The sequence below is a fragment of the Lasioglossum baleicum genome, unplaced genomic scaffold (assembly GCF_051020765.1).
Source record: "Lasioglossum baleicum unplaced genomic scaffold, iyLasBale1 scaffold0211, whole genome shotgun sequence".
Lineage (NCBI taxonomy): Eukaryota > Metazoa > Arthropoda > Insecta > Hymenoptera > Halictidae > Lasioglossum > Lasioglossum baleicum.
The window spans coordinates 18685-43053 of NW_027469271.1; the positions used below are offsets into that span (position 1 = coordinate 18685).

Sequence of the window (24369 nt, forward strand, 5' to 3'; positions counted from 1 at the left end):
GAAAAAGTTTCCTTACAGGTCACTGATTGGATGTTTATCGTTCTTGGCTGATAGAAGCAGGCCAGATATATCTTTCTCAGTAAATTTAATGTCACAATATTGTAATCGTTATAATTTTCAGCATTGGAAAATGGTTGTAGACATAGTTAACTACGTATTCAACACCAAGGATTACATATTAAATTTATCAAGTATCAAGGATACAGGTCTGATTTCATATTCGGATGCAAACTGGGGGTGCGATCTCATGCGAAGGCACTCAACAATCGGATATATTGTATACTTCAACGATGTTCCGTCCATGTGGAAATCAAGCAAGCAAAAATGTATAGCGTTAAGTTCGATGGAATCCGAATTTATTGCGTTGACTGAGAGTGTAAAACATTTAGTTTGGTTCTCAGATATTTTAAAAGAATTAGAGGTTGTCACGTCGCTTTCTTAACTTTTCGTACAGATGGTCGAACGATGATTAGCGACACCGAGAATTTACAGGCGAGAGGCCGGGCCACGCTCGGCCGCGCGATGCGTGGTCCTCTCGGGACAAAATACGCTCACAGTCTCTTTATTCGATAAGCAAACTTGATGAAATTTCGGGCGCCAGACACCCGAAGGTGTCACGCGAAAGAATCGTAATCTGGACACGAAAGCGGAACGCGGTTGGACTCGCGAGACTGAGACGTAGCAAACGAAACCTGAATAGCTATCGCGAAGGCGCAGGATTCTACGTCGGGAGAACACGAGACGTTCCCCGCGACGGGAAGGTTTTCACACAAGGAATAGACAACGTTTCGGCTAACAAGATGTTTATTTAACGAAATGACTGAGCTGCCGACGATTCGGCAGCGACTACAAAAGTAGCCGGCGCGTATTATCGCGACTGGTGGAAATCGCACGCGCTATGTCTCTCGTACTTTACTAATTCGCGAAGAATTCGGCAGCGATAAGAACTTCGCGACGCGGAAGGCCTCGAAGGCCGTTTTCCGACCGAACTCAGATGGAATTCGCGGTTTCTCTCGGACTTACGTCGATCTAACAGAGTTTACGACCGCGAATCGAACACGCGACGGCTTCACACCGTGGAGCGAGTGCAGGTTAATCAGAATTAACGGCGGCAGCGATTCTATCACGAATCCGCGACTCCGCGTTCAAACTGGCGTCGTACAACCGTCACAATGCGGCCACGCGGTCCCCGCTATCCGACCGGATTCGTATCACCAAAACGATATCCTTCACAATGCGAAGGAGCCGTATTTTGACACAGACCATGTCCACTAATATCGTCCGCCTTTTCTGCCGTTAATTCTCGCGACGCGAATACCTAACCTCGCCGCGCTACCCGAGCCAACACAAAGTTCACGAATAATTAATATCGAAAGCCTGATCGGCGCTTACCACTGGTAATTCGGCAACAGATGAACGGCAGCGAATCTCTATTTCCCTCGGTCTCAGCAGGCGCAAAATACAATAATTCTTAGCAATCGTTTAAAGAGACAACTGTTCGTTAACGATTCCAAAGACGCAGTGATCGTTCACGCGGTAGCTCGGGTATGCGGAAGCAGGGCGTCCCCCACTTTTCGATTCTACTTCCTTCGCGCAACGTCTCGACCTATCGCTAATACGGAATTTCGCGTTGACGAATCCCAGGCGACGGCGTTCGGCTTCCGGCTTCCGGCAGCGCTGTCTTCCGATTGGCCGCTTCCCGAGGAGACGATCGGCGTCAGCCAATCCGGTTGCGGTGCAGCTTCTTCCCGGACGAGGCGACGACAGGGTAGAGTGGTTGATCGTCTCTGCACCGGATGCCCTCGTCGGCGCCTCCAGGTTGACAGTCCTGGGCCTTGACAATCTCTCGTTATTTCCTTTCGGGGTCCTGCCTTTCGCCTGCCTCGAGGTGCTTATCCTCGAGGTTCGTTGCCTTTACGTTGAAAGTAGAATGTCCGGATCCCGCCTGGGACCCGGATACGGTCCTGTAAACTTCCGTCGCGCAATTTGGCGCGACATTCAAAACATTAGAATACGCTTTTCTGGGTCTCACTCGTGCCCAGGGAGAGCGCTCGGTCTTGGAGTGGCCCGGTATTCCGTTATGGAGGTTCGAGTGACGTAGGCAATCTTGCCACGTCACAACTCCACCCCCCCCCCCCTCGGGGAGACCGGGCCATACCGGTGGCAGCCACCAATCAGGCTTTCGCGGGCTGGGTAGCGGACGTTCTCCCTTGACTCGCTCCATCTAATAACACAAAACTACTTGTTCACCTTGTGATAACTATTTCGGGAGAAGTTCGCCGGCTCAGTCAGTTGTCGAGGATTCGTTTTCCGTAAATGAGAACACTGGCTTTTGGGTTCATATAAATATATATATTTGCAATTAGTTGATCAGTACAGAGGAACAGTAGGAGGTAATATTGACGGCGCAGCGGTGTGTTGAGTCGGCGGTGGATCGATCGCGGATCAACGGTATCCGGCGCGGTTTCGATCGTTTGTGACCTGATGAGGTCGCGGTCGGTAGAGATCAGCGGTATCTCTCGGTGGATGCTTAGATCCCGGAATCGGTAATTGGGAATCGGAGGGGGAAAGATTAAAACGTATGGAGGTGCGGTGTCGTTTGCCTCCCGCTGGAAGGGATTTCCTACGGTCGTTTGCCGCGTAGGCCTCGGAATCGGTGATCGGGAATCGGTAACGGACGGAGAGAAGTCTCGGTTTCGGTGCGGTTCGGTGGGCTACTTGCCTCGCCGGATTGCTCGAAAACTCCGACTCGAATTTGCATTTCCGCGCTAGCCTATTTATCCTTCACTTGCTCTATTTTCATATGCGAGAAACCGACGGTGTCGCGGCGGCCACCTCGCGGCTCGCGAACAAGGAGTGAAGTCTCGCGCCTAAGACGTAATCGTTACAACCTTACCCCAACATATATTCGCTACCTTACCCCTTTACACCAAATACTTACTGAATGTTGTACACCAATGCGGGCGAGGATCCTTCGACGACCAGCGGGTATATTACCTAAGCGCTCGCAAATTCGCTAATTAACCGACCGCTGTTTTGATCATTGTGACCTATTGGGTTTCTACAGTAAATTGTATTCCGATTTCGGCAACGATTTTTTAATATCCTATCTTTGTTAGGTTAGTTATACATAATTCTCCTTATGATACTTTGTACTTTAAATCTTTGGCTTTTCGCCTCTCTTGCGGCAACGAAAGAAAAGAAACTGTGTTTTCTCTTTTAATCTAAACTACTCTTGACCTGAACTAACAGCTGGACGGACTAATATTTCCTCGGCAGCAAACTAAATTTCTTATCTTTGGTTACAAAACTTATAATTAACGTAGGAACATTATTATTATTATTATCACGGCAGCGTACTATCTTCTTAGTTCTTATTTGTTGTATCCCCAAGGGTGGTGTGGGCCTCCTTCCTTCCACTCTGGGCCACATTTTGGGCACGTCTTGAAGGTATAGCCACCTCTGCCACACCTAAAGCAATATTCGGAGGCTGGGGCATTACAATATCTATGGCTGTGCCCGCGTCTTCCGCATCGCCAACAGCCTCTCTGTCTGTCTGTCAACTGTATTTCCTGTTCCCTCCTTGGTTCTTGCCTTATTGGTCTTGGTTCCCTCGTTGGTTCTTGCCTTATTGGTCTTGGTTCCCTCGTTAAGAGCGGGGTTAAGTTGAACGGTCTAACCGGTGGCGAGTGGTCCCTATTAGTTAACCTCTCTTTCCATAATACTTGCTTATCCGGTATGGATGTTTGCCTTGGTCTTCGGGGTATGATAGGGCTTATTATTTTTATGTTCCTAAATGTTTGCACGTTCTGTTCCAGTAGCCGCTTCTTTTCTTTTTCTTCTTCTTCTTCCTGTCTTAATCTCTGTATACCGTGTCGATGCACGTACTCGAAATCATTATTTTCTCTCGCGTTTCTCTCCCCGATTTCCAGCATACGTCCAGGTGTCCATTGTGCTATCAGCTGATTGCTTGTTTCCTTCTCTTCTATGGCAGCGGTTATCGTCATTTGTTTCTCTTCTATGGCGACCGTAGCCTCCTCCACTTTTAGTTTCTGCGTATCTTCTATTTCTACGGCAGCAATAATTGTGGCCTCCTCTTCAGTTGAGTCCAATTCTTCGTCTGTGGAGATTGTGGTTACTTCGGCAGCGACAGTCGTTAGTTCTTCTGCCTCTTCCTGGACCTCTAATGCCACGATTTCGTCTGGACTCTCCTGTTCACTCAGGATTTCCACGGCAGCGATTTCAGTTGTTTCCTCCGGCTCTTTCTGGATCTGTACGGCAGCAATCGCGATAGTTTCCTCCGGCTCGTTCTGGATCTGTACGGCAGCGATCGCAATTGCTTCCTCCTGCTCGTTCTGTATCGGTACGGCAGCGATTGCGATTGTTTCCTCCTGCTCGTTCTGGATCGGTATGGCAGCGATCGCAATTGCTTCCTCTGACTCACTTAATATATCCTCGGGAATGTCGTCGAGGGTATCGTCTAAATCTTCTGGTTTCGTCTCTATTGGCTCTTCTAATGAGAAGAATGAAGAGCTCGAGCTGTCTTCTCGTGATACGGACACCTCCTCTTCGGATGGGCAGTTACGTGCTCTTCCCGGGATTACCAAGTAGTTCTGTCTGGTCTAAGTAGCCACAGATCTTGTTGTTGTTCCCTCGAGGTGGTTCCTCAGGAACTGTGTGACCCCTTGGGTATCTTGGGTCTCCTCCAGTTGCTTTAGAGCCTCGGTTTAGATGTTCTGCAGCTCCATTTTCGCTCTCCTCCGGCAGCAAATTGACTTGGCCGCTACTCCTTACGGCAGCGACTACGATTTTAATTCTGTAGGGGAAAACTTGAGCACATTAGTCTTGTGTGTGCTTGTGGCGTGTGATGGAAGGTACGCTTTTATGTCACTTATGTGAACTTTCCCCAAGTCTCGGCCGTCTTCAGTAGCAAGGCAATATACTACTGGGGGATATCTTTTTCGTAATTATTACTGGTCCACTGAATTTGGGAACCAGCTTTGCCGCAAAATGTTGAGCTGCTGACGAAAGTGCTCGCTGTCGTCTTACCACTTTATCTCCTACCTCAAATTCTTTATCTAAATGTCGCGAATTATAATATTTTGCCTGTGTATTATAGGCACTCTCTAAATTTTCTACTACCCAGCTTCGCAAGGTTTGTAGCTGAGCTACCCTACCTTTCCAATGATCGGTCGGTTCCACTAACATCTCTACTGGCGGTTCGTTGTCCGCTCGCACGCATCTAAATGGTCGCGGATCTCGCCCGAAGTTTAAAAAGGCTGGGGACGTTTGCAATACCGAATGATAGGCCGTATTATACGCGAATCTGAACTTCGATAAATTAATATCCCATTCTCTGTGATCCCTCTCTAAGAACGCAACTATCATTGTTTTCAGGATGCGATTTATTCTTTCTGCCGGATTTGCCTGCGGATGGTACGGAGGGGTTGTTGTAATATGAATGCCATACTCTTCGGCGAGCTGATGTAGGCATTTGTTAGCAAACTCAGTGCCGTTATCTGTCAGAAGTACATCGGGTGTACCCCATCGCGAAAATATCAAATTTTCTAGAGCCTCTGCAATTTTTGGTCCTGTTGCACGTCGGAGCGGGGCGCACTCGATCCATTGTGTAAACAGATCTTGCATCACCAGGAGGTACGCATGACCGGATTTTCTTGGCGGAAAAGGACCCATTATATCGACAGCGACCACTGACCACGGCATGTTAATATGGCGCCGACCCATCAGCCCGGAAGGGAGTGTTTGCTCCACTTTCGTTAGCTGACAGGTTGTGCAGCGTCTTACATATTCTACGGTGGTCCGATACATGCCGGGCCAGTAATACCTAGTCGCTACCCTATGATACGTTTTCTCTATTCCCAAATGTCCTGCTTGTGGACCGTCATGGGCCTCTTGCAAAATCTCGGTCCTGCGCTCCTCCGGGATCACCAATTTCCGCTCATTGGTATCTTGACCCAACGTCTCCGCAATGAGTGGGTCTGTCCTCCGATAATATAATTCCCCGCTTCTAATGCACCAGTCCTTAAATTTGTCAGGGTTGCTCTCTATTTCCGCGAACTTCCCTTCGTACCATTTTGGTTTTATTACGGCAGCGACTTCTAATTCTCCTTCGACCCCCTCAAAAACACGTAATAGTGCATCCGGCACTCTATTTAGGGCACCTTGCCGATACACGACTTGAAAGTCGTACTCTAAAAGTTGCAAGGCCCATCTCGCTAAACGACCCGATGGGTTCTGTAATTTCCTCAACCACCGCAGGCTATTATGATCTGTTATTACCGTAAATCTATAACCCTCTAGATAAGCTCTAAATTTCTCTACTGACCAGACTATTGCAAGGCACTCCAGCTCTGTAGCTGAGTATTTCCTTTCCGGCAGCGTAAGTGATCTACTTGCGAAGGCAATTACTTTCTCGATTCCCTCGATTTCTTGAGTCAAGACTGCACCTAATCCGACTGTACTTGCATCCGTTTGCAAGGTGAACGGCAGCGAAAAATCCGGGCAAGAAAGAGTTGGGGCGGCAGCGATCATATCCCTTAGGGTTTCGAAGGCGGATTGTTGTCCGTCCTTCCATACCCATTCCCGATTCTTCCGCAAAAGGTTGTTTAAAGTTTCTGCTAGTGTTGCGAATCCTGGAATGAACCGCCTGTACCAGGAGGCCATACCCAAGAATCGCCGCACTTGTTTAATGTTTTTCGGTACTGGATATGTCAGAATAGATTGGATCTTTTCCGAATCTACCTTCAACCCTTCCTTGCTTACTACGAACCCTCTCAACAGAAAATTTAACCTGTGTGAGGGCTGTTGTATTAGGGATACGTCGAAGACGCGATGCTCGCACAAGGAAAGTTTATTTTCTCAATCGCTGCCGTTCGAGCGGATTTCGGACGCGATCGGTACCGTGACGGCGAACACGCGTTGAAAAACTTGTTTACGACAGCCATTAGCTATTACGAGCCAACGAGCATTGATTTGATTATTGTGTACTCTTGCCATTACTATTGTTTTGATTATTGTGTATTATGGCCATTTATATTGTTCTAATTATGGTATGCCGCTGAACAATCTTTCCGACAACAGAGATTGAATGTGGTTCCAATCACTGAATTCGAAGAAAGATTGTTGATTTTGAAAAGTTATTAGTCTATTATATTTCATACGAGCCATTCAAGGGTATTTCCAAAGACATTGATTGAATTGTCGTGCCGATCAGTGATTCCGAGGAAGTATTCTTACTTTAATAAATTATTATTGAAAATGTTTTTATGGCTGCCTTTCAAACATTACTGAATTATTATTGGAAAATTCTCTCTTCTGTGGTTCTCAACATTTGATAAAACTGAATGGCTCTGGTAAAATTTTGAACTGAGAATCCAATAGTATAAAATTTTGAACAGTGGCTTATAATATATTTTTCTTTTGAATTGTTGCACCTGTGATATTTTTGATCTTGTTATTATTTATTGCCATATGATATTTATGAATTGTTATTGATTTTATGTTGTTCTTCTCTCTGTTCTATTTATTCTGTCAGTCTGATTATCGTTGTTGCTTCTATTTATTCACTAATTTATTGCAGTTTCTTGTTTTTGTCTTCCTTTTGTTGATTTAATTCTTCTAGTTTTTTTTTGTTTTGTAGTCTCATTGTGTCGAGTTTAACTTCAATTGTACAAATTAGTCTTATTATTTGTAATTATTTATTTACTTTGTTAGACGGTTTCGGATTAGACGGTCTAGTCTATCAAAATAATTTATTAATTCGTCAAATGGATGTTAAGACGGCTTTTTGAAACGGCGAATTAAAAGAGGAGATTCGCGTGCGTGTCCCGGAAGGCATCGATACGAAAGAAAGGGTCATGTATGTAAACCGAATAAAGCTCTGTACGGGTTAAAACAGTCGGCGCGATGCTGGTACGAACGTTTCGACGTAATACTTGAAGAGCACGGTTTCCAAAACTCCTCGGTCGATCGCTGCTTATATCTTCCAATTAACGAAGACCACGTTTGCAAAAATATTGTAACGAAGTCTCTATTTCGCTAAATAAATTAACACACTTTCAATAACCGTAATACGCTACTTTTCGGAGGAAGGCAACTTATCTCTGGCTAAATCGCTTTTATCGCCTCTGACGTCTGCAACGTCCGCTCTCTCTCGTATTTGTCTTTCGACTCTCTTTCGTTCCAGCGTCGTTTTCCTAACGACGCTGTAACCAACCTGAATCTTCCAACAATTCTATACAACGGGTATACCGACAGACGCGTAACATTAGTATGCCGGTAGACCCGTAACACTTCCCCCCCTCCTCTGAAAAAAACGAACTTTATTAAAAAAAAAAAAATGACCTGTGATTTTGTAGGAGCAAAAATAATGAAACAAACACCGTGGACCCTCCAAAATCACCAACTAACCCGGCATTTGCCCGACGCTCCAGGGAAAACCACGGCTTAAAAACCTGGAGTGGTTAGCGGCCGAAATACAACAATATCAATTAACAATTAGTAACTTCAAAATAACAACAATATTATAATTCTAATGTATGCGGTCTTCAATTTCTCCCTCCACAACTTGCTTTTCCTTTTCTTTTCTTGTACTCCTGTAAATTAGTAGACCAGCGATTCCTAGCAAACCAGGAATAACGTTAGCAACTTCGAAAACTAAGGCTTATTATTGATTTTTTTAATAATAATTTCTACTACTACTACTTATCATTGAACTTTGCAAGTCTATTAACATGCACTACTTTAAATTTCTGTTTATTCTTCTTAATCCTATAGACAACATCACTCAATTTTGTGTTAATAACATACGGTCCATCCCAATGACATTGAAGTTTAGGGCACTTCCCTTTTACTCTGAGAGGCTGATATAACCATACCAAATCCCCTTCCCGAAAAGATTTCTCCACTACTTTAGAATCATATTGCTGTTTCATTTTAAACGAAGAAATTTCTTGTTGCTTTCTAACGAATTTGTGAATAGTATCCATTTTATCTCTCAAATCTAAATTGAAATCACAATACAAAACATTCTTAATTGGAAGACTTCCGCGCAACAAATCCAATGGCAAACAAATTTCTCGACCGTATAACATCATTGATGGACTTAATTTTAAACTTTCATGCTGAGCAGACCTATACGCAAGAAGAAAAAGAGGGACTACCTCGTCCCAATCCCTTTGATGCTTAGACACAAACATTGAAAGATATTGAAGAATTGTCCTATTTAACCTTTCTACAAGACCATCCGATTGTGGATGTAGAGGAGTCGTTCTAGTTTTCTTAGTGCCCAATAAAATCATTAGTTCTTTAAAAATATTTGATTCAAAAGTTCGGCCTTGATCAGAATGAATTTCTTGAGGAACTCCGTGACGACTTACAATATCCTTAATTAACGCATTAGCTAAGGCTTTAGCCTGAAAATTTGGTAAAGGTATTACTTCTGGCCATCTAGTGAAGTAATCTGCCACAACTAACATAAAACGGTTTCCAGAAAATGATTTTGGTAAAGGACCTAAGATGTCTAAAGCTATTCTCTCGAAAGGAGAACCTACATTGTAAATTTGCAACAATCCCTTGCCACGATTAGCCGTGCCTTTCCTGGAGATACAAACCTCACAACGATTACACCATTTTTCTACATCCTTAATACAATTAACCCAATAAAAACGTTCCCTGATCCGAGAAACTGTTTTATTGATGCCGAAATGTCCCCCAGCAGTCGAATCATGAGCCTCACGAAGAACTGCATCTTTCTTTTCTCTCGGTACCACTAATTGCCAAACTATCTTTTTTCCCTCCGCAGATTCCCACTTTTTGAATAAAAGACCATCTCGAATCTCTAAAGATTCCCACAATGGGAAATAAAATTTAACCTCCGGTGACGTAGCCGTCAAAACTTCTTTAGGCGGCTTTTTTCCCAACAGTTTACTTTTAAAAACCAATTCTAAGTGTGGATCATTCCTCTGAGAACTCTCCCAATCCTGCGTTTCAAACAAAGAACACTGAGTACGAAGGATTGGAACTTCTTCAACCTCCTGACAATGTTCGTCCCTACTTTCCGCATTTAAACAACGCCTACAATTATCTGTCCAACAAGGTCTTCTAGATAACGCATCAGCATTGGAATGTAATTTACCACTCCGATAACAAATCGTGAAATCGTATTGTTGAAGTCTTTCTAACCATTTGGCTATCTGACCCACAGGGTTTTTAAACGAAAGTAACCACGATAACGCCGCATGATCTGTACGTACTGTAAATTTCCTTCCATACAAGTAATGATGAAAATGCTCTATAGCTTTAATTATCGCCAACAACTCCCTTCGGGTAATGCAATAGTTTTTTTCTGATTTGTTTAGATATTTATTAAAATAAGCAACCACTCTCTCTTCACCATCCTGAACCTGCAGTAAAACCGCCCCTATACCGACATTCGAAGCATCCGTATCTAACAGGAATGGATCACTGTGCGAAGGATAAGCTAAAATCGGTGTTGAAGTTAAACAAATTTTTAACTCTTCAAAAGCTTTCTCCGCTTCCTCTGACCAAACAAAACTTTTATTTTCCGTCAAGTCAAAAAGCGGCCTTGCAACAGTGGCATAATTCTTTACAAACCGCGAAAAATAAGTACACAACCCTAAAAAGCTTTTCATTTCCGACTTATTCCTCGGTCTAGGCCACTCCCTGATCGTGGAAATTTTCTCCGGATTCGTTTTAACACCTTCCCTAGAAACAATGTGCCCTAAGTATTTCACCTCTGCTTGAAAAAAAGAACATTTTTGAGGAGCCACAAGAAGACCTGCTACGCGTAGTTTATTAAATACCAAATGCAAATTTTGCAGTTCCTCTTCGAACGTCTTCCCAAAAATGATAATATCGTCTAGATAAACGAGACACTTTCGCCAAGTCAAATCTCCCAAAACATTTTCCATTAACCTCTCAAACGTAGCTGGAGCATTACACAACCCAAACGGCATCACCCTAAACTGCCATAACCCTTCGCCTACTGAAAACGCAGTCTTTTCGCGATCCCTCTCATCCATCTCGATCTGCCAATAACCACTCTGCAGGTCCAAAACCGTAAACCACGAAGATCCCGCAATCGCATCCAGAGTATCATCAATCCGAGGTAAGGGATACGAATCTTTCTTCGTTATGTTGTTTAGCTGGCGATAATCTATACAAAACCTTGTCGAACCATCTTTCTTTTTAACTAAAACCACCGCGGACATCCAAGAGCTAACCGATTTTTCAATCACCCCCTGGTTTTCCATGTCCGCAATTAACTGCCGTACTTCGTCCTTTCGCTGAACGGGAACCCTACGGGGAGCTTGTTTAATAGGTGCGTGACCTCCCGTATCTATTCGATGCTTCACTACCTTGCACTTTCCCAACTGCTTTTTATCTTTTGCGAAGACGTCTTGAAATGAAATTAGAAAATTCCTAAAGTCTTCCTTCTCACTCTGGCCCAGGAGTACGGAATTTTCTTCCAAAATCGGAAACAAAAACTCTGGCCAAACCCGGTCTTCAGAATCTCCTGCAATGCCTTCGCCACTTTCCGAAGACCAAGCATCGATAGAACAATCATTAAACCAAACTTTGTCTACTCCGGCAATATGCAAACAGTTATTCTCCAAATCGACCGAACACCTATATCTCGACAGAAAATCCAGCCCTAAAATGCAATCTTCCTCGATATCGACAACGAGGAACCTATGCCGAACGCGTAGTTTTCCGAGCTCAACAAAAGTGCTACGCTCCCCGAAAATCTGAACCCTCTCTCCTGTAACGGATCTAAGATGTATTTCGCCTGACATTGAGCATCAACCCTCAACTGACGTCCCCTTTAGGAGTGAAACTCGCGAACCGGTATCGACAATGAACTTTCGGGAATGACCATCCAGAAGGCCCATGACGCTAACACCAGACTCGACCGCGACGTTATTAACCGAAGAAATTCGATAGAGGGTATTTTCTTGTATTTGATCGTTTGCAACCCTCTTTACAACGATCCCTTCTGGTTTCCCGAAGCGTTAGTCTTATTCAAAGAACAATTTGAAGAAATATGACCAATTTTTCCGCATTCCCAGCAAGTCAAAGGTCTGCAAAAGTCACGTGGCTGTCCCCCGTATGGACGAAAACGGCGCGTGTCCATCCTCGCACTCTCCTGCATAGGCTGCTGGGACCTCCAAGAGTCCTGAAAATTTAGAGCTTCCACCCTCACCGCGATCGCGAGTGTCTCGTCCAGTGTGGAACAATTCATCGAAGCAAGAGTAACATCTCTCTTGAGATTGTGGTCCCCGATCGCCTCGAGGAACCTCTGATGCGCTTGTTTATCGCGAAATTCCGGTGTCGCGTCAGGGAAAGCCGAATGGGAAAGAAAACAAATTTGGTTAGCCAAAGCCCGAAGAGACTCTCCCCTACGTTGTCTATAATTAAAGAACCTAAACCGGTCTAGCTGAGCCAAGTGCTCATTGCCATATTGAATATTTAATCGAGAAACAAGCGCGTCAAAGTCGGTACGTTTCGATTCCTCGAGACACGACAGGGCCGTAAGGGCCTCACCCTCAAGAGAGTCTACGAGGGCCAGACTCTTAGTAGTGTCATCCCAGTTATTATTCTTTGCCAGGGTAAGAAACTGTGTCAAGTACAGTCTCCATGAACCCGAACCGTTAAATTTTGCGGGCTTAACGCGGTAAAAAGATGGATTAGCATTGCACGGACGCGAACATTGATTGAACGCGCGTGAACCTACGTCACCGGCGGCCTCACGGTTCCCATCCCCTACAAATCTCTCCAAAAGAGAAGTAAGTTGGCAAAGACTGGCCTGATTATTCGCTAACTGTGTTTGCATGGACGTGAACTCCTCCGCTCGAAAATTCGCCTGGTTTTCCAGCAGTCGAGCTTCCAAAGCCGCGAGACGCTCCTCCAAACGAACAGACCGAGTCTGCATCTCGTTCCGCTAGTCGCTTGCTCAGCCGCAGAATCCCACTTCTGACACCAATGTAACGAAGTCTCTATTTCGCTAAATAAATGAACACACTTTCAATAACCGTAATGCGCTACTTTTCGGAGGAAGGCAACTTATCTCTGGCTAAATCGCTTTTATCGCCTTTGACGTCTGCAACGTCCGCTCTGTCTCGTGTTTGTCTTTCGACTCTCTTTCGTTCCAGCGTCGTTTTCCTAACGACGCTGTAACCAACCTGAATCTTCCAACAATTCTATACAACGGGTATACCGACAGACGCGTAACATTAGTATGCCGGTAGACCCGTAACAATATATATGCGATTTCGTATGTAGATGATCTTTCGATAGCAACTTCCGATGAACGCGCAGTGAAAAGTTTCAAAAATTACTTGAAAAACACAAATTTCCAATGACGGATACGAGCGAAGTAAGGTTATTTCTAGGAATAAATATAGAAAGAAAGGAGGGTATAATTACTTCGGACCAACAGGTCTCTATTTGCGAAATGTTTAAAAAAAATTCGGTACGGATGAATGTGAGAGTGCGAGCGCTCCGATGCCTGAAAAATAATAGATTACAACGCCTTAAATTCAGACGAGTATCACGAAGCACCGTGCAGAAATGTTATTGGCTGCTCGATGTATGCTACGTTGCGTACACGGCCTGATTTATGTTTAGCTGTTAACTTACTCGATAGATACCAGACTAAGAATAATAAAGAATTACGGCAAAGTCTGAAGAGAGCGCTAAGATATGTTGAAGGATCATCGAAACACCGCTTAGTTTACAGAAGAAACGATTATAAAGACATACTAGTCGGATATGTAGACTCTGATTGGGCAGGAAACGAGCTTGACCGTAAAAGCACGACAGGGTATATATTTAAAATGTTCGATCAAAATACGATTTCTCATCTCGTATCGCTCGTTCTCGACGACGGCGACGACGACGACGATGCGAACCGTTTTACTATCAAGTTTCCACGAACCTTCACTCGGGCGAACATTCCTTCCTCTCTCGTCCTCGTGATCGTCGTGCGACACAGTTGATACGTCGGTTCCGGGAGATGCAGCCCGACAGCTTTTCGTCTCAAATCTTCCCGCGGATCGCCGGAGTACGGTGTTCTAGGCTCGTTTTCTGCGCCGTCGAGTACAGGTGGCTGTGAAAAAAGAAGATGTACACGTTTCTCGTCGCGTGACCCGAATTTCGAAAACTCGAAACGAAACGATGCGACGCGCGAAACTCGTCGAACAGTGCCGCGCGCACGCAAATGCCGAGATGAAAAAAAATATTTACCACATTCGTCGCTGTCTCCGCCGGTGACGTATTCACCGGTGATGGTCCAGGCGAACGAGTCGACGACATCCTGAATCGTCGAAGACTCGGTGGTACCTCGAGACGCAAATCGAGCAACGACGGAATGGCGGACGCAACTTCAATGTCGTCGCTGGAATCGCAACGTCGGCCGTTCCCACGAGTATCCGCCGCGTTCGTATGCCCGGTCTTTCTCCCTGGATCCGTCCTGGGTGCCGACATGTTTCGAGCTCGTCTCTCTCCCTCTCTCTCTCTCTCTCTCTCTCTCCCCCTCTCTTTCTTTCTCGGTATCTGAAAATGTATGAAAACGATCGAAACGTTTTCACCGAGACAACGATACGCGCGGCGTTCGAGAACCGCTCGCTTTACTCGGAGATGTCGGTGGCGACGCTTCGAAATTCCGTCGAACGTATCTCGCGGTTCCTCGCTGTTCCGATGAACGGTAACTCTTGTCGGCTGCACAGCGAGGGGGGATCGTATTTTTCCCGAACAACGCGTTTAAGAAAAAAACCTTCGCGATCCCTCGTCGAATCGAGATTCTACGTACACCGAGTCGATCTTTCCGAAAAAGACATTCGTTGTATCCGACCGTAAAGTACTCGCGTCGATTCGAACGAAAATGCGATTACCTTCCGTTCGCGCGAGTAGCGTCGATTCTCGCGAAACGGTGATACGATTCGCCTCGTCGTTACGGGTTAACGACGCGACGTCGAACGTACGTTTGTCTGTCCGGTGTATTCACCCGAGGATAAATAATCGAACGAACGCGTCGCATCGAACGCTTAACGGGAAGAGAAAATTCCGGCCACACGCGCGAACATTTACTTACCAATTTTCCGTTGGAATTCTTCGACGCAGATTCTCGTCGCGAAATGGCTGCCAAAATGTCCGCGGCGTCCGAAGCAGTGTTCGAATCGAATCCATGAAGTAAGAGTAAGGAGATCTATCTGTACAGTTTGGAAGTGGCGACAAAAGTTGTTCCCGTAATGGGGAGGTACGCCAAATGGAATGGCATGAACAGAGAATGTCAGTGTCAAACACGTGTTAAACGATGAAACGGAAAGGTTAGAAATATATGGTTATGTTATGACAGGACGTGCAAATACACAAAATTTGAAGAAAAATAATGTTATAAATTTTTTTTTTAATTTTCAAAATCTAATTATTTTTATAAAATAAAGGGGTGGTATCTTATAATATAATTAAAAGTAGTTGTAATAAAGTAGTTTTCTTATAATGTAATTAAAAGTACAATAAGTTTTTACACATAATAGGATTATATGTACCCAGCTAACCAGGCGTGCCTTGGGCATGCCGTGCCTAGGGCACAGATCGGCAAATCATTGTCCAATCTACGCTCGGAGGTGCTCAAGTCCTGATTGGCTTAATTTTGGACGACCTCCTGTGCGCGCATATGCCGAGCTAGTGTCGACCGTAGGACCAGGGTTTGGACATGGGCATGAGGTCGGCATCAGGTCGGCACGAATCGGCCGAATGTGCCTTTGTGGCAGCACTGTCGCACTGATGAATATCGTTTTACAGGGCAGCACCGTCAGCGAGCGTAGGTCGCACTAATGTGGCAGATGGCGGCGAAGTAAATCTCTATCGTACCAAATACACGCATTCATTCTCGACAATTCGAAATACCCATACAAATTTTATTTAGTTCTCCTATTTGTTATTTTTTCTAGACTAAGGATCTTTATGCGAAATAAAAATTATCTGCATCGATTACAAGAGACACAAGCTAAAAATTACAATGCCGTACAAATCTCTTTACAGTTCAATTTCAACTAATTTACATTTAAATTTATTGAATACACTTATTTTAATGTAAAATATTAAGAATTTTAAATTTTTATTACTACATATCGCAGGGAGTTGGTGGGTGAAGGGATTCTAAATGAACGAAACAGGAAATAATTAATAAATAGTATATTTTGTAATTTATTTTGATTAGTTTTCTTTATTACTCAACTTAGATTCTTACATATTAGGGATTCGCTGTACATACATAGTGTTTAAAACCATATATAGGCGAGCGAGATATCATTCTAATAGCCGTTAATAGCTCGCCGGTTGCTTGAGCCGGTATTGTTTCTACGCGTTCCAGAGATTCCGTCATTCGTGACTGTTGATAGTTTTTGTAACCTGACCCTGCGTCTTTGTCTAAGTGTCGTCTCAACTCCTGATTGGCAAAATTGAACTGTAACGAATATTTGTCGAATCGCTGCCGTTTCGCGTGCCGGTCTCAAGAGACCAGTGAGAGTCTAATCGCCGTATTGAAAAGTTACTGCTGTAAGAGAGCTCGTCAGGTTCTTATATAATAAAATCAAAGAGTATCCGTACACATGACCAGTTATTAAAAACTCTCCAAACCACAGTCCTGCGAGCCAGTCCATAAATACTGTCGTTAACATAAATTTTTGGTCCTTCGAGCCGGATAATCGCTGTGACTGTGTCGAATTCAATCGAACTGTGCAAGTGTTGAACGGTTATTCTAAAGACTCAGTGAAACCATCGCCTTTCCCTGATAAAGGCGCACGGCTCGACCCTCGCTCGTTTTTTCTGCTTTGGACTCATCTCTACAACTCGTTCGTTACAAAAATGACCGACACCAGTGAAAGCTTGCTAATTCAGCAAGATACTGCGATTGCCGCAATTAAGCGTGTAATCGTGAACTATAAAAAGATGGCAAAACCCCAAATCACGCTGGTCAAAGTGAAAAGTCGACTGGATCAACTGGAGAAACTGTGGATTGAGTGTCGCCAAACTCACTCGAGGCTGCTTCTGGTCACAAAAGCGGAGGACCAGAAGACTATACCCTATTTCAAGGCCAACGTTTTTCTCGATGCCGAGACCGCTTACCTCGACGCTTCTGATACTCTCAACGAGGTCATCGCCCAGCTGGACATCGCCGGTGGAACTTCAAAGATAAGTCCTAATACGGATTCTTCCGTCGCTGCCAATTCTGTATCCGTACAATTACCGCGTCTCTCCCTGCCTAAGTTTTCTGGTGATTTTAGTCAATGGGGAACTTTCCGTGGTCTATTCGAATCAAGCGTCGACAAGAACAAGTCCCTTTCGAACACTCAAAAACTACATTATCTTAAAATCCATGTAACCGGTGACGCGGCGCTGTTAATTAACAATATCAGCATGTCCGACGAAAACTACGAAGCTGCCTGGCAAATACTTGTAGACGAATACAATGATGAATCCGCGCTCATACAGGCGCACATACACCAATTCGTTAGCTTGCCGTCTATGAAAACCGAATCTGCGTCGGAACTCAAACATTTGCGAGATACCGTTGTATCTTCTTTAACCGCGCTGAGAAATCTTAAACGCGATGTTGATTCTTGGGACGATTTGTTAGTTTATTTGATCGCACAAAAATTTGCGAAACGCACTCGCGATGAGTGGCTCTTAGAACGCGGTTGTTCAAAAAACTATCCCACGTACAAAGAAATTAACGAGTTCATGACTCTTCGCATCCGCGGTCTTACCGATACGATCGCCACGAGCGACGGTGTTTCTAGCAAAAACAAAGTTGTGTCTGACGTTCCGCGAAACCACTCGAGCGTGAATAATGTTTCGATTATCAAATGTATCGAGTGTTCCGGTAATCATCCTCTATTTAAATGTGACCGATTCAAATCCAAATCAATTGATCAACGAATCTCATTTGTTAAACAAAATAGAATTTGCTTTAATTGCTTGCGTTCAGGTCACGTCACTTCCGACTGTAAAAATCCAGGTAGATGTTTTCTGTGCAAGCGAACTCACCATTCGCTCTTACATCGCGCTGCCGGTTCCCCAAGCAAAGCGACTAACGCTATTAACGAGACTTCAGTTAACGACCACGTCGATAAAGAAAGCTCTTCTAATGATTCCTGTACTGCGTCGCAAGTATTAGTGCAGACAGTCCTTCCCGCGGACCTCTCCGTTCCAAATACGTTGCTCGCTACTGCTTGGGTCGTACTCCGTACCGCTGAAGGACGTGCCTTCAGGCTTCGCGCGTTACTTGATCAAGGAGCTTCCTGTAGCTTTATAACCGAATCAGTATGCCAGTTAATGCGAACGAAAAGATATCGGACGAGACTCCAAATTCAATGTTTCGGTGATCAGTATAACGGGTTGGCAAAATCTCGCGTATCACAATTCTAAAGTATCGTTCCCACTGTCAGCCTTTGTCTATCAGCGTATCACTGCTTACGCCGGCTCTAAATCCCGTGTGGATTTGCAGTCTTGGCCACATTTACGCAATCTCCAGCTAGCTGATCCGAACCCTTCCAGTTGCCATCCAATTCATGTCTTAATCGGTGCCGATTTATACGGCTCTCTTTTGCTGAACGACCTCCGCCAAGGTCCTCTCGGTACTCCTACTGCCCAGCTTACCTCGCTGGGATGGATCCTTTCCGGTCCCATCAAAAATCAAGATTCTCGTCAGGAATCCTCCTCTGCTGTAAATCTCATAAACTCTGTGTCAGCTGCCAAACTCGAAGATTCTCGTCAGGAATCTACTTCCATTGTTAATTGTCTATCTTCTGAAGATTTAGACAATTCGCTACGTCGTTTCTGGGAAATTGAAGAAGTTCCCTCCAAGTTCCCTCTCTCCGAAGAAGACGAACGGTGCGATCGCTTTTTTCGTGACACCCACACCCGCTCCTCTCAAGGGCGATACATAGTGCGACTCCCGTTCAAGAGTCAACCTCCATTCGATCTCGACGGATCATACTCAATCGCATCTCGCTTTTACTCGACACTGGAGCAACGACTGCTCAAACAACCGATACTCGAATCGGAGTATCATAACTTCTTATCAGAGTATCTCTCCATGGGTCACATGGAACGCATAGCGGAAGAGCAAGCCTCAAACTCTTCTGCGATATATATTCCTCATCATCCTGTAGTGCGACCTTCTAGCAGTACGACCAAACTCAGAGTCGTATTTAATGCTTCCGCTAAAACCAAGTCCGGAAAATCTCTAAACGACTACTTTATGGTCGGTCCAAAGCTACAGCGCGATTTAGCTGCTATCATACTGCGCTGGCGACTATTTCGCTACGTATACACTGCTGACATCGCCAAGATGTTCAGACAAATTCTAATCAATCCCCTTGATTCCGACTATCAAAGAATTTTATGGCGACCGAACAGCCAGCTGCCGGTTTCTTCATTTCGATTGCTTACCGTAACCTACGGTCTCGCATCTGCACCATACCTCGCCATTAAGGTACTTGATCAATTGGCTCTTGACGAGGGAAACAATTTTCTCGCTGCCGTGCCTATTCTACAAGATTCCATTTATGTAGATGACGCTATTTTCGGCGCGGACAATACTCATACCCTCCTCGAGATTCGTCGGCAGCTAGTAGAACTCCTGCATCGTGGAGGTTTTCAACTTCGAAAATGGGCTACTAACGCGGTCGAATTACTTGAAAACATTCCTTCTGAGGAGCGTGAGTCCGCGTCCGATCATTTTCTCAGTGAAGATGAATCCTTAAAGGTCCTTGGTATCGTATGGACCCCTTCCGAAGACGTTTTCCGCTTTCAGGTAGACTGTTGTCTGTCGGAAAAGTGTACAAAACGAAGTATTCTTTCGATCGTTTCAAAAATATTCGATGCATTAGGATGGGCATCTCCCGTGATTATTGTTGCAAAAATAATGCTTCAAGAGCTCTGGCTCTTAAAGAAAGATTGGGATGAAGATACCCCCCTTGAATTTCGTAAAAAATGGACTGCGTATTGCAACATTTTGCCTCAATTGAGCTCGGTCAAAATTCCTCGCTGGACCGGACTGCACAGCAACAGTATCGCGATCGAATTACACGGCTTTGCCGATGCGTCACATTGTGCCTACGCCGCGGTAGTTTATTTGAGAGTTCTTCATTCCCTTTCGGATATACAAGTTACTCTGCTGACTGCTAAAAGTAAAGTAGCTCCTCTCAAAACTATCAGCATTCCTCGCTTGGAATTAAACGCTGCCGTACTAGTAACCCGACTGCTTGAGTGGACTTCGTCATCCTTAAAACTTCCATCATCTCGCATTTACGGATGGACAGATTCCACCGTCGTCTTAGCCTGGCTTAGACAACATCCTTCTACTTGGAATACATACGTCGCAAATCGCGTATCCGAGATCCAAACTCGGCTTCCGCAGGTAAAGTGGCAACATGTACGTTCTCAAGAAAACCCAGCTGATTGCGCCTCGCGAGGCATCTCCGTCTCTGAATTCGCTACTCATAAGCTGTGGTGGTCTGGACCGGATTGGTTATCTCGTCCATCCGTTTTCTGGCCTGATCACACTCGTTCGAATAGCGAAGAGCTAGACTCACGAGAAATCGCCTCATCTGAATCTCGTAAAATACAGGTTCAACTACTGTCGACACACCCTGAATGGGATCTTCTATATCAATACTCAAGCTGGACGCGACTCTGTCGAGTCACTGCATATATACTTCGATTCGCCCAGAATTCTTGTAAAAAACTACGTATGTCGTCTACTTGCTCGCTGTACCATTCACTGTCTTTATCTGCTGCCGAGATACGAAATGCTTCTCTGTATTGGATGTCTTACGTTCAAAAGAAAAACTTTCATGCTGAAAGCAAATTTTTAAAGGATCATGCACCGGTTCCGAAATCCAGCTCGCTTATTTCTTTACATCCCATCCTCGGGAAAGATTCATTAATTCGGCTTGGCGGGCGGCTCGAGCATGCCGCTCTAAGCTATGAAGAAAAACATCCAATTATATTGCCGAAACACCGAATTTCGGAACTTCTAATCGATCATGTACACAAGCGCACTCTCCATGGAGGCGTGCAGTTAACTCTTCGAGTTCTTCGGCAACAATATTGGATAATTTCGGCTAGATCCTTAGTACGCGCCCACATACATCGATGCATTCCCTGTATTCGGCAAAGGGCGCAAGCTGCTACTCAGCTGATGGGAGACCTTCCAAACTTTTGAGTCACTCCCTCGGCTCCATTTTCCCATACTGGGCTGGACTATGCCGGTCCAATTCACATACTTCCAATTGTCGGTAGAGGTCAAAAGACGAGAAAATATTACTTCGCAGTGTTCGTATGCCTTGCTACCAAAGCGGTGCATCTCGAACTTGTCGAAGATTCCTCCACCGCTGCCTTTTTAGCTGCCTTTAGACGATTCGTCAGTCGCCGAGGGCTTCCTACTAACTTGTACTCTGACAACGGCACGAACTTCCGTGGTGCCGATCGTGAATTGAAGCAAACCTTTCAAGTTCTCCTGTCTGATCCTTCGCTCAAAAACTTGCTGGCTAATGACGGGATCACCTGGAAATTCATCCCCCCTTCCGCTCCTCATTTTGGTGGACTCTGGGAGGCTGGAGTAAAAAGCGCCAAGTATCACTTAAAGCGAGCAGTGGGAGCGCATACTTTATCTCAAACTGAGTTTTCTACCGTCTTATGCCAGGTCGAGGCATGTTTGAACTCTCGTCCGATTTCCGCTCTTACCGACGAACCTACCGATCTATCGGCGCTGACACCCGGTCATTTTATTATCGGGCGGCCACTTATCGCGGTTCCAGAGGAATCCGCTTTGGAGATAAATCCGAATAGACTTGACCGATGGCAACAAGTCAGAAAAATTACCGAACAAATCTGGCGTTCGTGGTCCTCTGACTATCTACATACGTTGCATCAACGTCGAAAGTGGCAGCAGGATCGCGCAAACTTGAGCGTAAATGAACTTGTTCTTTTAAAAAATTCTTTACTTCCCCCTTCTAAGTGGCAACTCGCGCGCATTACTCAGTTACATCCTGGCCCGGACGAAAAGGTCCGCGTTGTCACCGTGCGTACCGTGGACGGTGAATTGAAACGACCTATAACCCAGATTTGCCCGCTGCCGGTCAAGTCACAAAATGAAAATTTAGATTCGTCCAAGTAATTACCAATTATACTTTTGTATCCTTTGCGTTAATGTATAAGGTAGATTATAAGCTGCGTTACATCTTTACTCTATGTACTTATTTTAAGAAGCAATATTGTTAGTTTTTTTTGTTGCCTTTGACGGACTACTGTTTATCTTCGTTTACTGCTGTGAATTGTCATTTATATATCAAGGTTCCAACGTACACGAAATTACTCTCTTATAATACTTAATTTGCGAAGACCAAGATATATCGTTTTGCCTCCTCTGGACGCAAGGCGGGCGGTATGTTTAAAACCATATATACGCGAGCGAGATATCATTCTAATAGCCGTTAATAGCTCGCCGGTTGCTTGAGCCGGTATTGTTTCTACGCGTTCCAGAGATTCCGTCATTCGTGACTGTTGATAGTTTTTGTAACCTGACCCTGCGTCTTTGTCTAAGTGTCGTCTCAACTCCTGATTGGCAAAATTGAACTGTAACGAATATTTGTCGAATCGCTGCCGTTTCGCGTGCCGGTCTCAAGAGACCAGTGAGAGTCTAATCGCCGTATTGAAAAGTTACTGCTGTAAGAGAGCTCGTCAGGTTCTTATATAATAAAATCAAAGAGTATCCGTACACACGACCAGTTATTAAAAACTCTCCAAACCACAGTCCTGCGAGCCAGTCCATAAATACTGTCGTTAACACATAGGCACACCTGGTCCATGGAAATTTCATTACTTCAGAAGCATCTTCTGGTTGGGATTTCTGGTCGAGTCTGGACATATTTTCCTGATTCTGCGCCTCTTCTCCGGAACGGCGTGCTCCTTCAGGGTAACTCGAACATAAACCAAATATAAATGAAACTAATATAAAATATAACTAATATAAACCAAATAAATTTTTACAAACCTTGGCTTGCGCGGACACTGCTCGTTATTTCGCATTAATCTTGCAGTCCATTCATATGCGGGGGAGTCACATGTCCTTGTAGTCAGGTTGCAGAGCTGGAGAGAATACTATTTTAAATAGTAAATAATAAATAATCCTATTTATTTTAAAGTATATGTACAATTTCGAAAATAAAATGATTTATTTGAGGCAGTAATTTTTGCAAATAGTATTTGAAACTAGTATTTTATTTTAGGAATATTGAAAATATTTGGACTTTGTCTTTATATTTTCAATTTCAATTTTAAATAGTATTGCTGAAAATAATGGTTCGCATTCGAGAAACATACACTGTATGCTTATCAACTAGCCTCAGTAGGCACAAGAAATACAATATTCTATTTTGTGTTTCAGATTATTGAAATAGAAATATTTTATTTTGTGGTTCCGATTGTTAAAATGGAAATATTTTATTTTGTGGTTCCGATTGTTAAAATGGAAATATTTTATTTTCGAAACTGTATATCTTATAAAAAATACTATTTTCTTTAAGCAAAATAAGGTTGAAAGTATTAAATAGTATTTGAAATATTTGTTTCGCCAAATAATGCCCACCTCTGTCAGGTTGGTAGTTGAGGACGGCTCGGCGCCGTCGCCGTTTTTGTCACCGGGGTAAAAGTGGTCATCTTCGTAGTCGCGGCCTGTCCAACATCCGCGGGCATCGGTGACGGCAAGGGCGTCGCGGAAGGTTCGCTTGACGATTGAAGTGCGCTGCCTTCCCCGCCGCCGCGAAATCCGTCGTCGTTGGTACCAGGTTGACCGGATCGTAGTCTCTGTAACATTCATGTGATAAATAAATATATTAATCGATGAATTAATAATTAGATTCAACTGAATAAAAGATGTACAATGCTTACCGTGGATGGCCCTCATTATCCGTCTGTAGTACAGTAGGCGGGTCCCACGGATACCCGACCACGTGCGCAACGTCACGACAGTGCCGCGATTCTCCCAGTTATTCCGCTGTTGGCTGTGGAAAATTTGTACATTAATATTAATTAATTACAATTATTATATATAACCTCGTGTTACTTACTCCACCTTCTTCTCCAATTGCTGCAATCTGATACTAAAACAAAGGTTGATAAATTAATACATTTATATTAATTAATTATAATTATTACATGCTAACGATTTCATATATAACCTCGTGTTACTTACTCCTTTTCCGTTTGCACGCGTAACCAATAGATTTCCGCATTACCCTGGAGGTACTATTGACA

The 24369-nt window shown here is 44.3% G+C and overlaps 3 protein-coding genes across 3 annotated transcripts; 2 read left to right on the forward strand and 1 right to left on the reverse strand.

The window, feature by feature from the left end:
* The first annotated feature begins 16911 nt into the window (after positions 1-16911).
* Positions 16912-20000, forward strand: LOC143220120 (uncharacterized). The gene is made up of 4 exons (XM_076445856.1): positions 16912-17929; positions 18035-18349; positions 18396-19864; positions 19986-20000. The coding sequence occupies exons 1-4, from the start codon at positions 16912-16914 to the stop codon at positions 19998-20000; spliced, it is 2817 nt and encodes a 938-aa protein (XP_076301971.1).
* A 1098-nt stretch (positions 20001-21098) lies between these two features.
* Positions 21099-22231, forward strand: LOC143220121 (uncharacterized). The gene is made up of 2 exons (XM_076445857.1): positions 21099-21132; positions 21387-22231. The coding sequence occupies exons 1-2, from the start codon at positions 21099-21101 to the stop codon at positions 22229-22231; spliced, it is 879 nt and encodes a 292-aa protein (XP_076301972.1).
* Positions 22232-22910: 679 nt separating this feature from the next.
* Positions 22911-24356, reverse strand: LOC143220128 (uncharacterized). The gene is made up of 5 exons (XM_076445863.1): positions 24308-24356; positions 24183-24215; positions 24004-24116; positions 23702-23919; positions 22911-23202 (listed from the first exon to the last, which is right to left on the reverse strand). Exons 3-5 carry the CDS (start codon positions 24017-24019, stop codon positions 23062-23064), a joined length of 375 nt encoding a protein of 124 aa, XP_076301978.1. The 5' UTR covers positions 24020-24116; positions 24183-24215; positions 24308-24356; the 3' UTR covers positions 22911-23061.
* Positions 24357-24369: the final 13 nt, after the last annotated feature.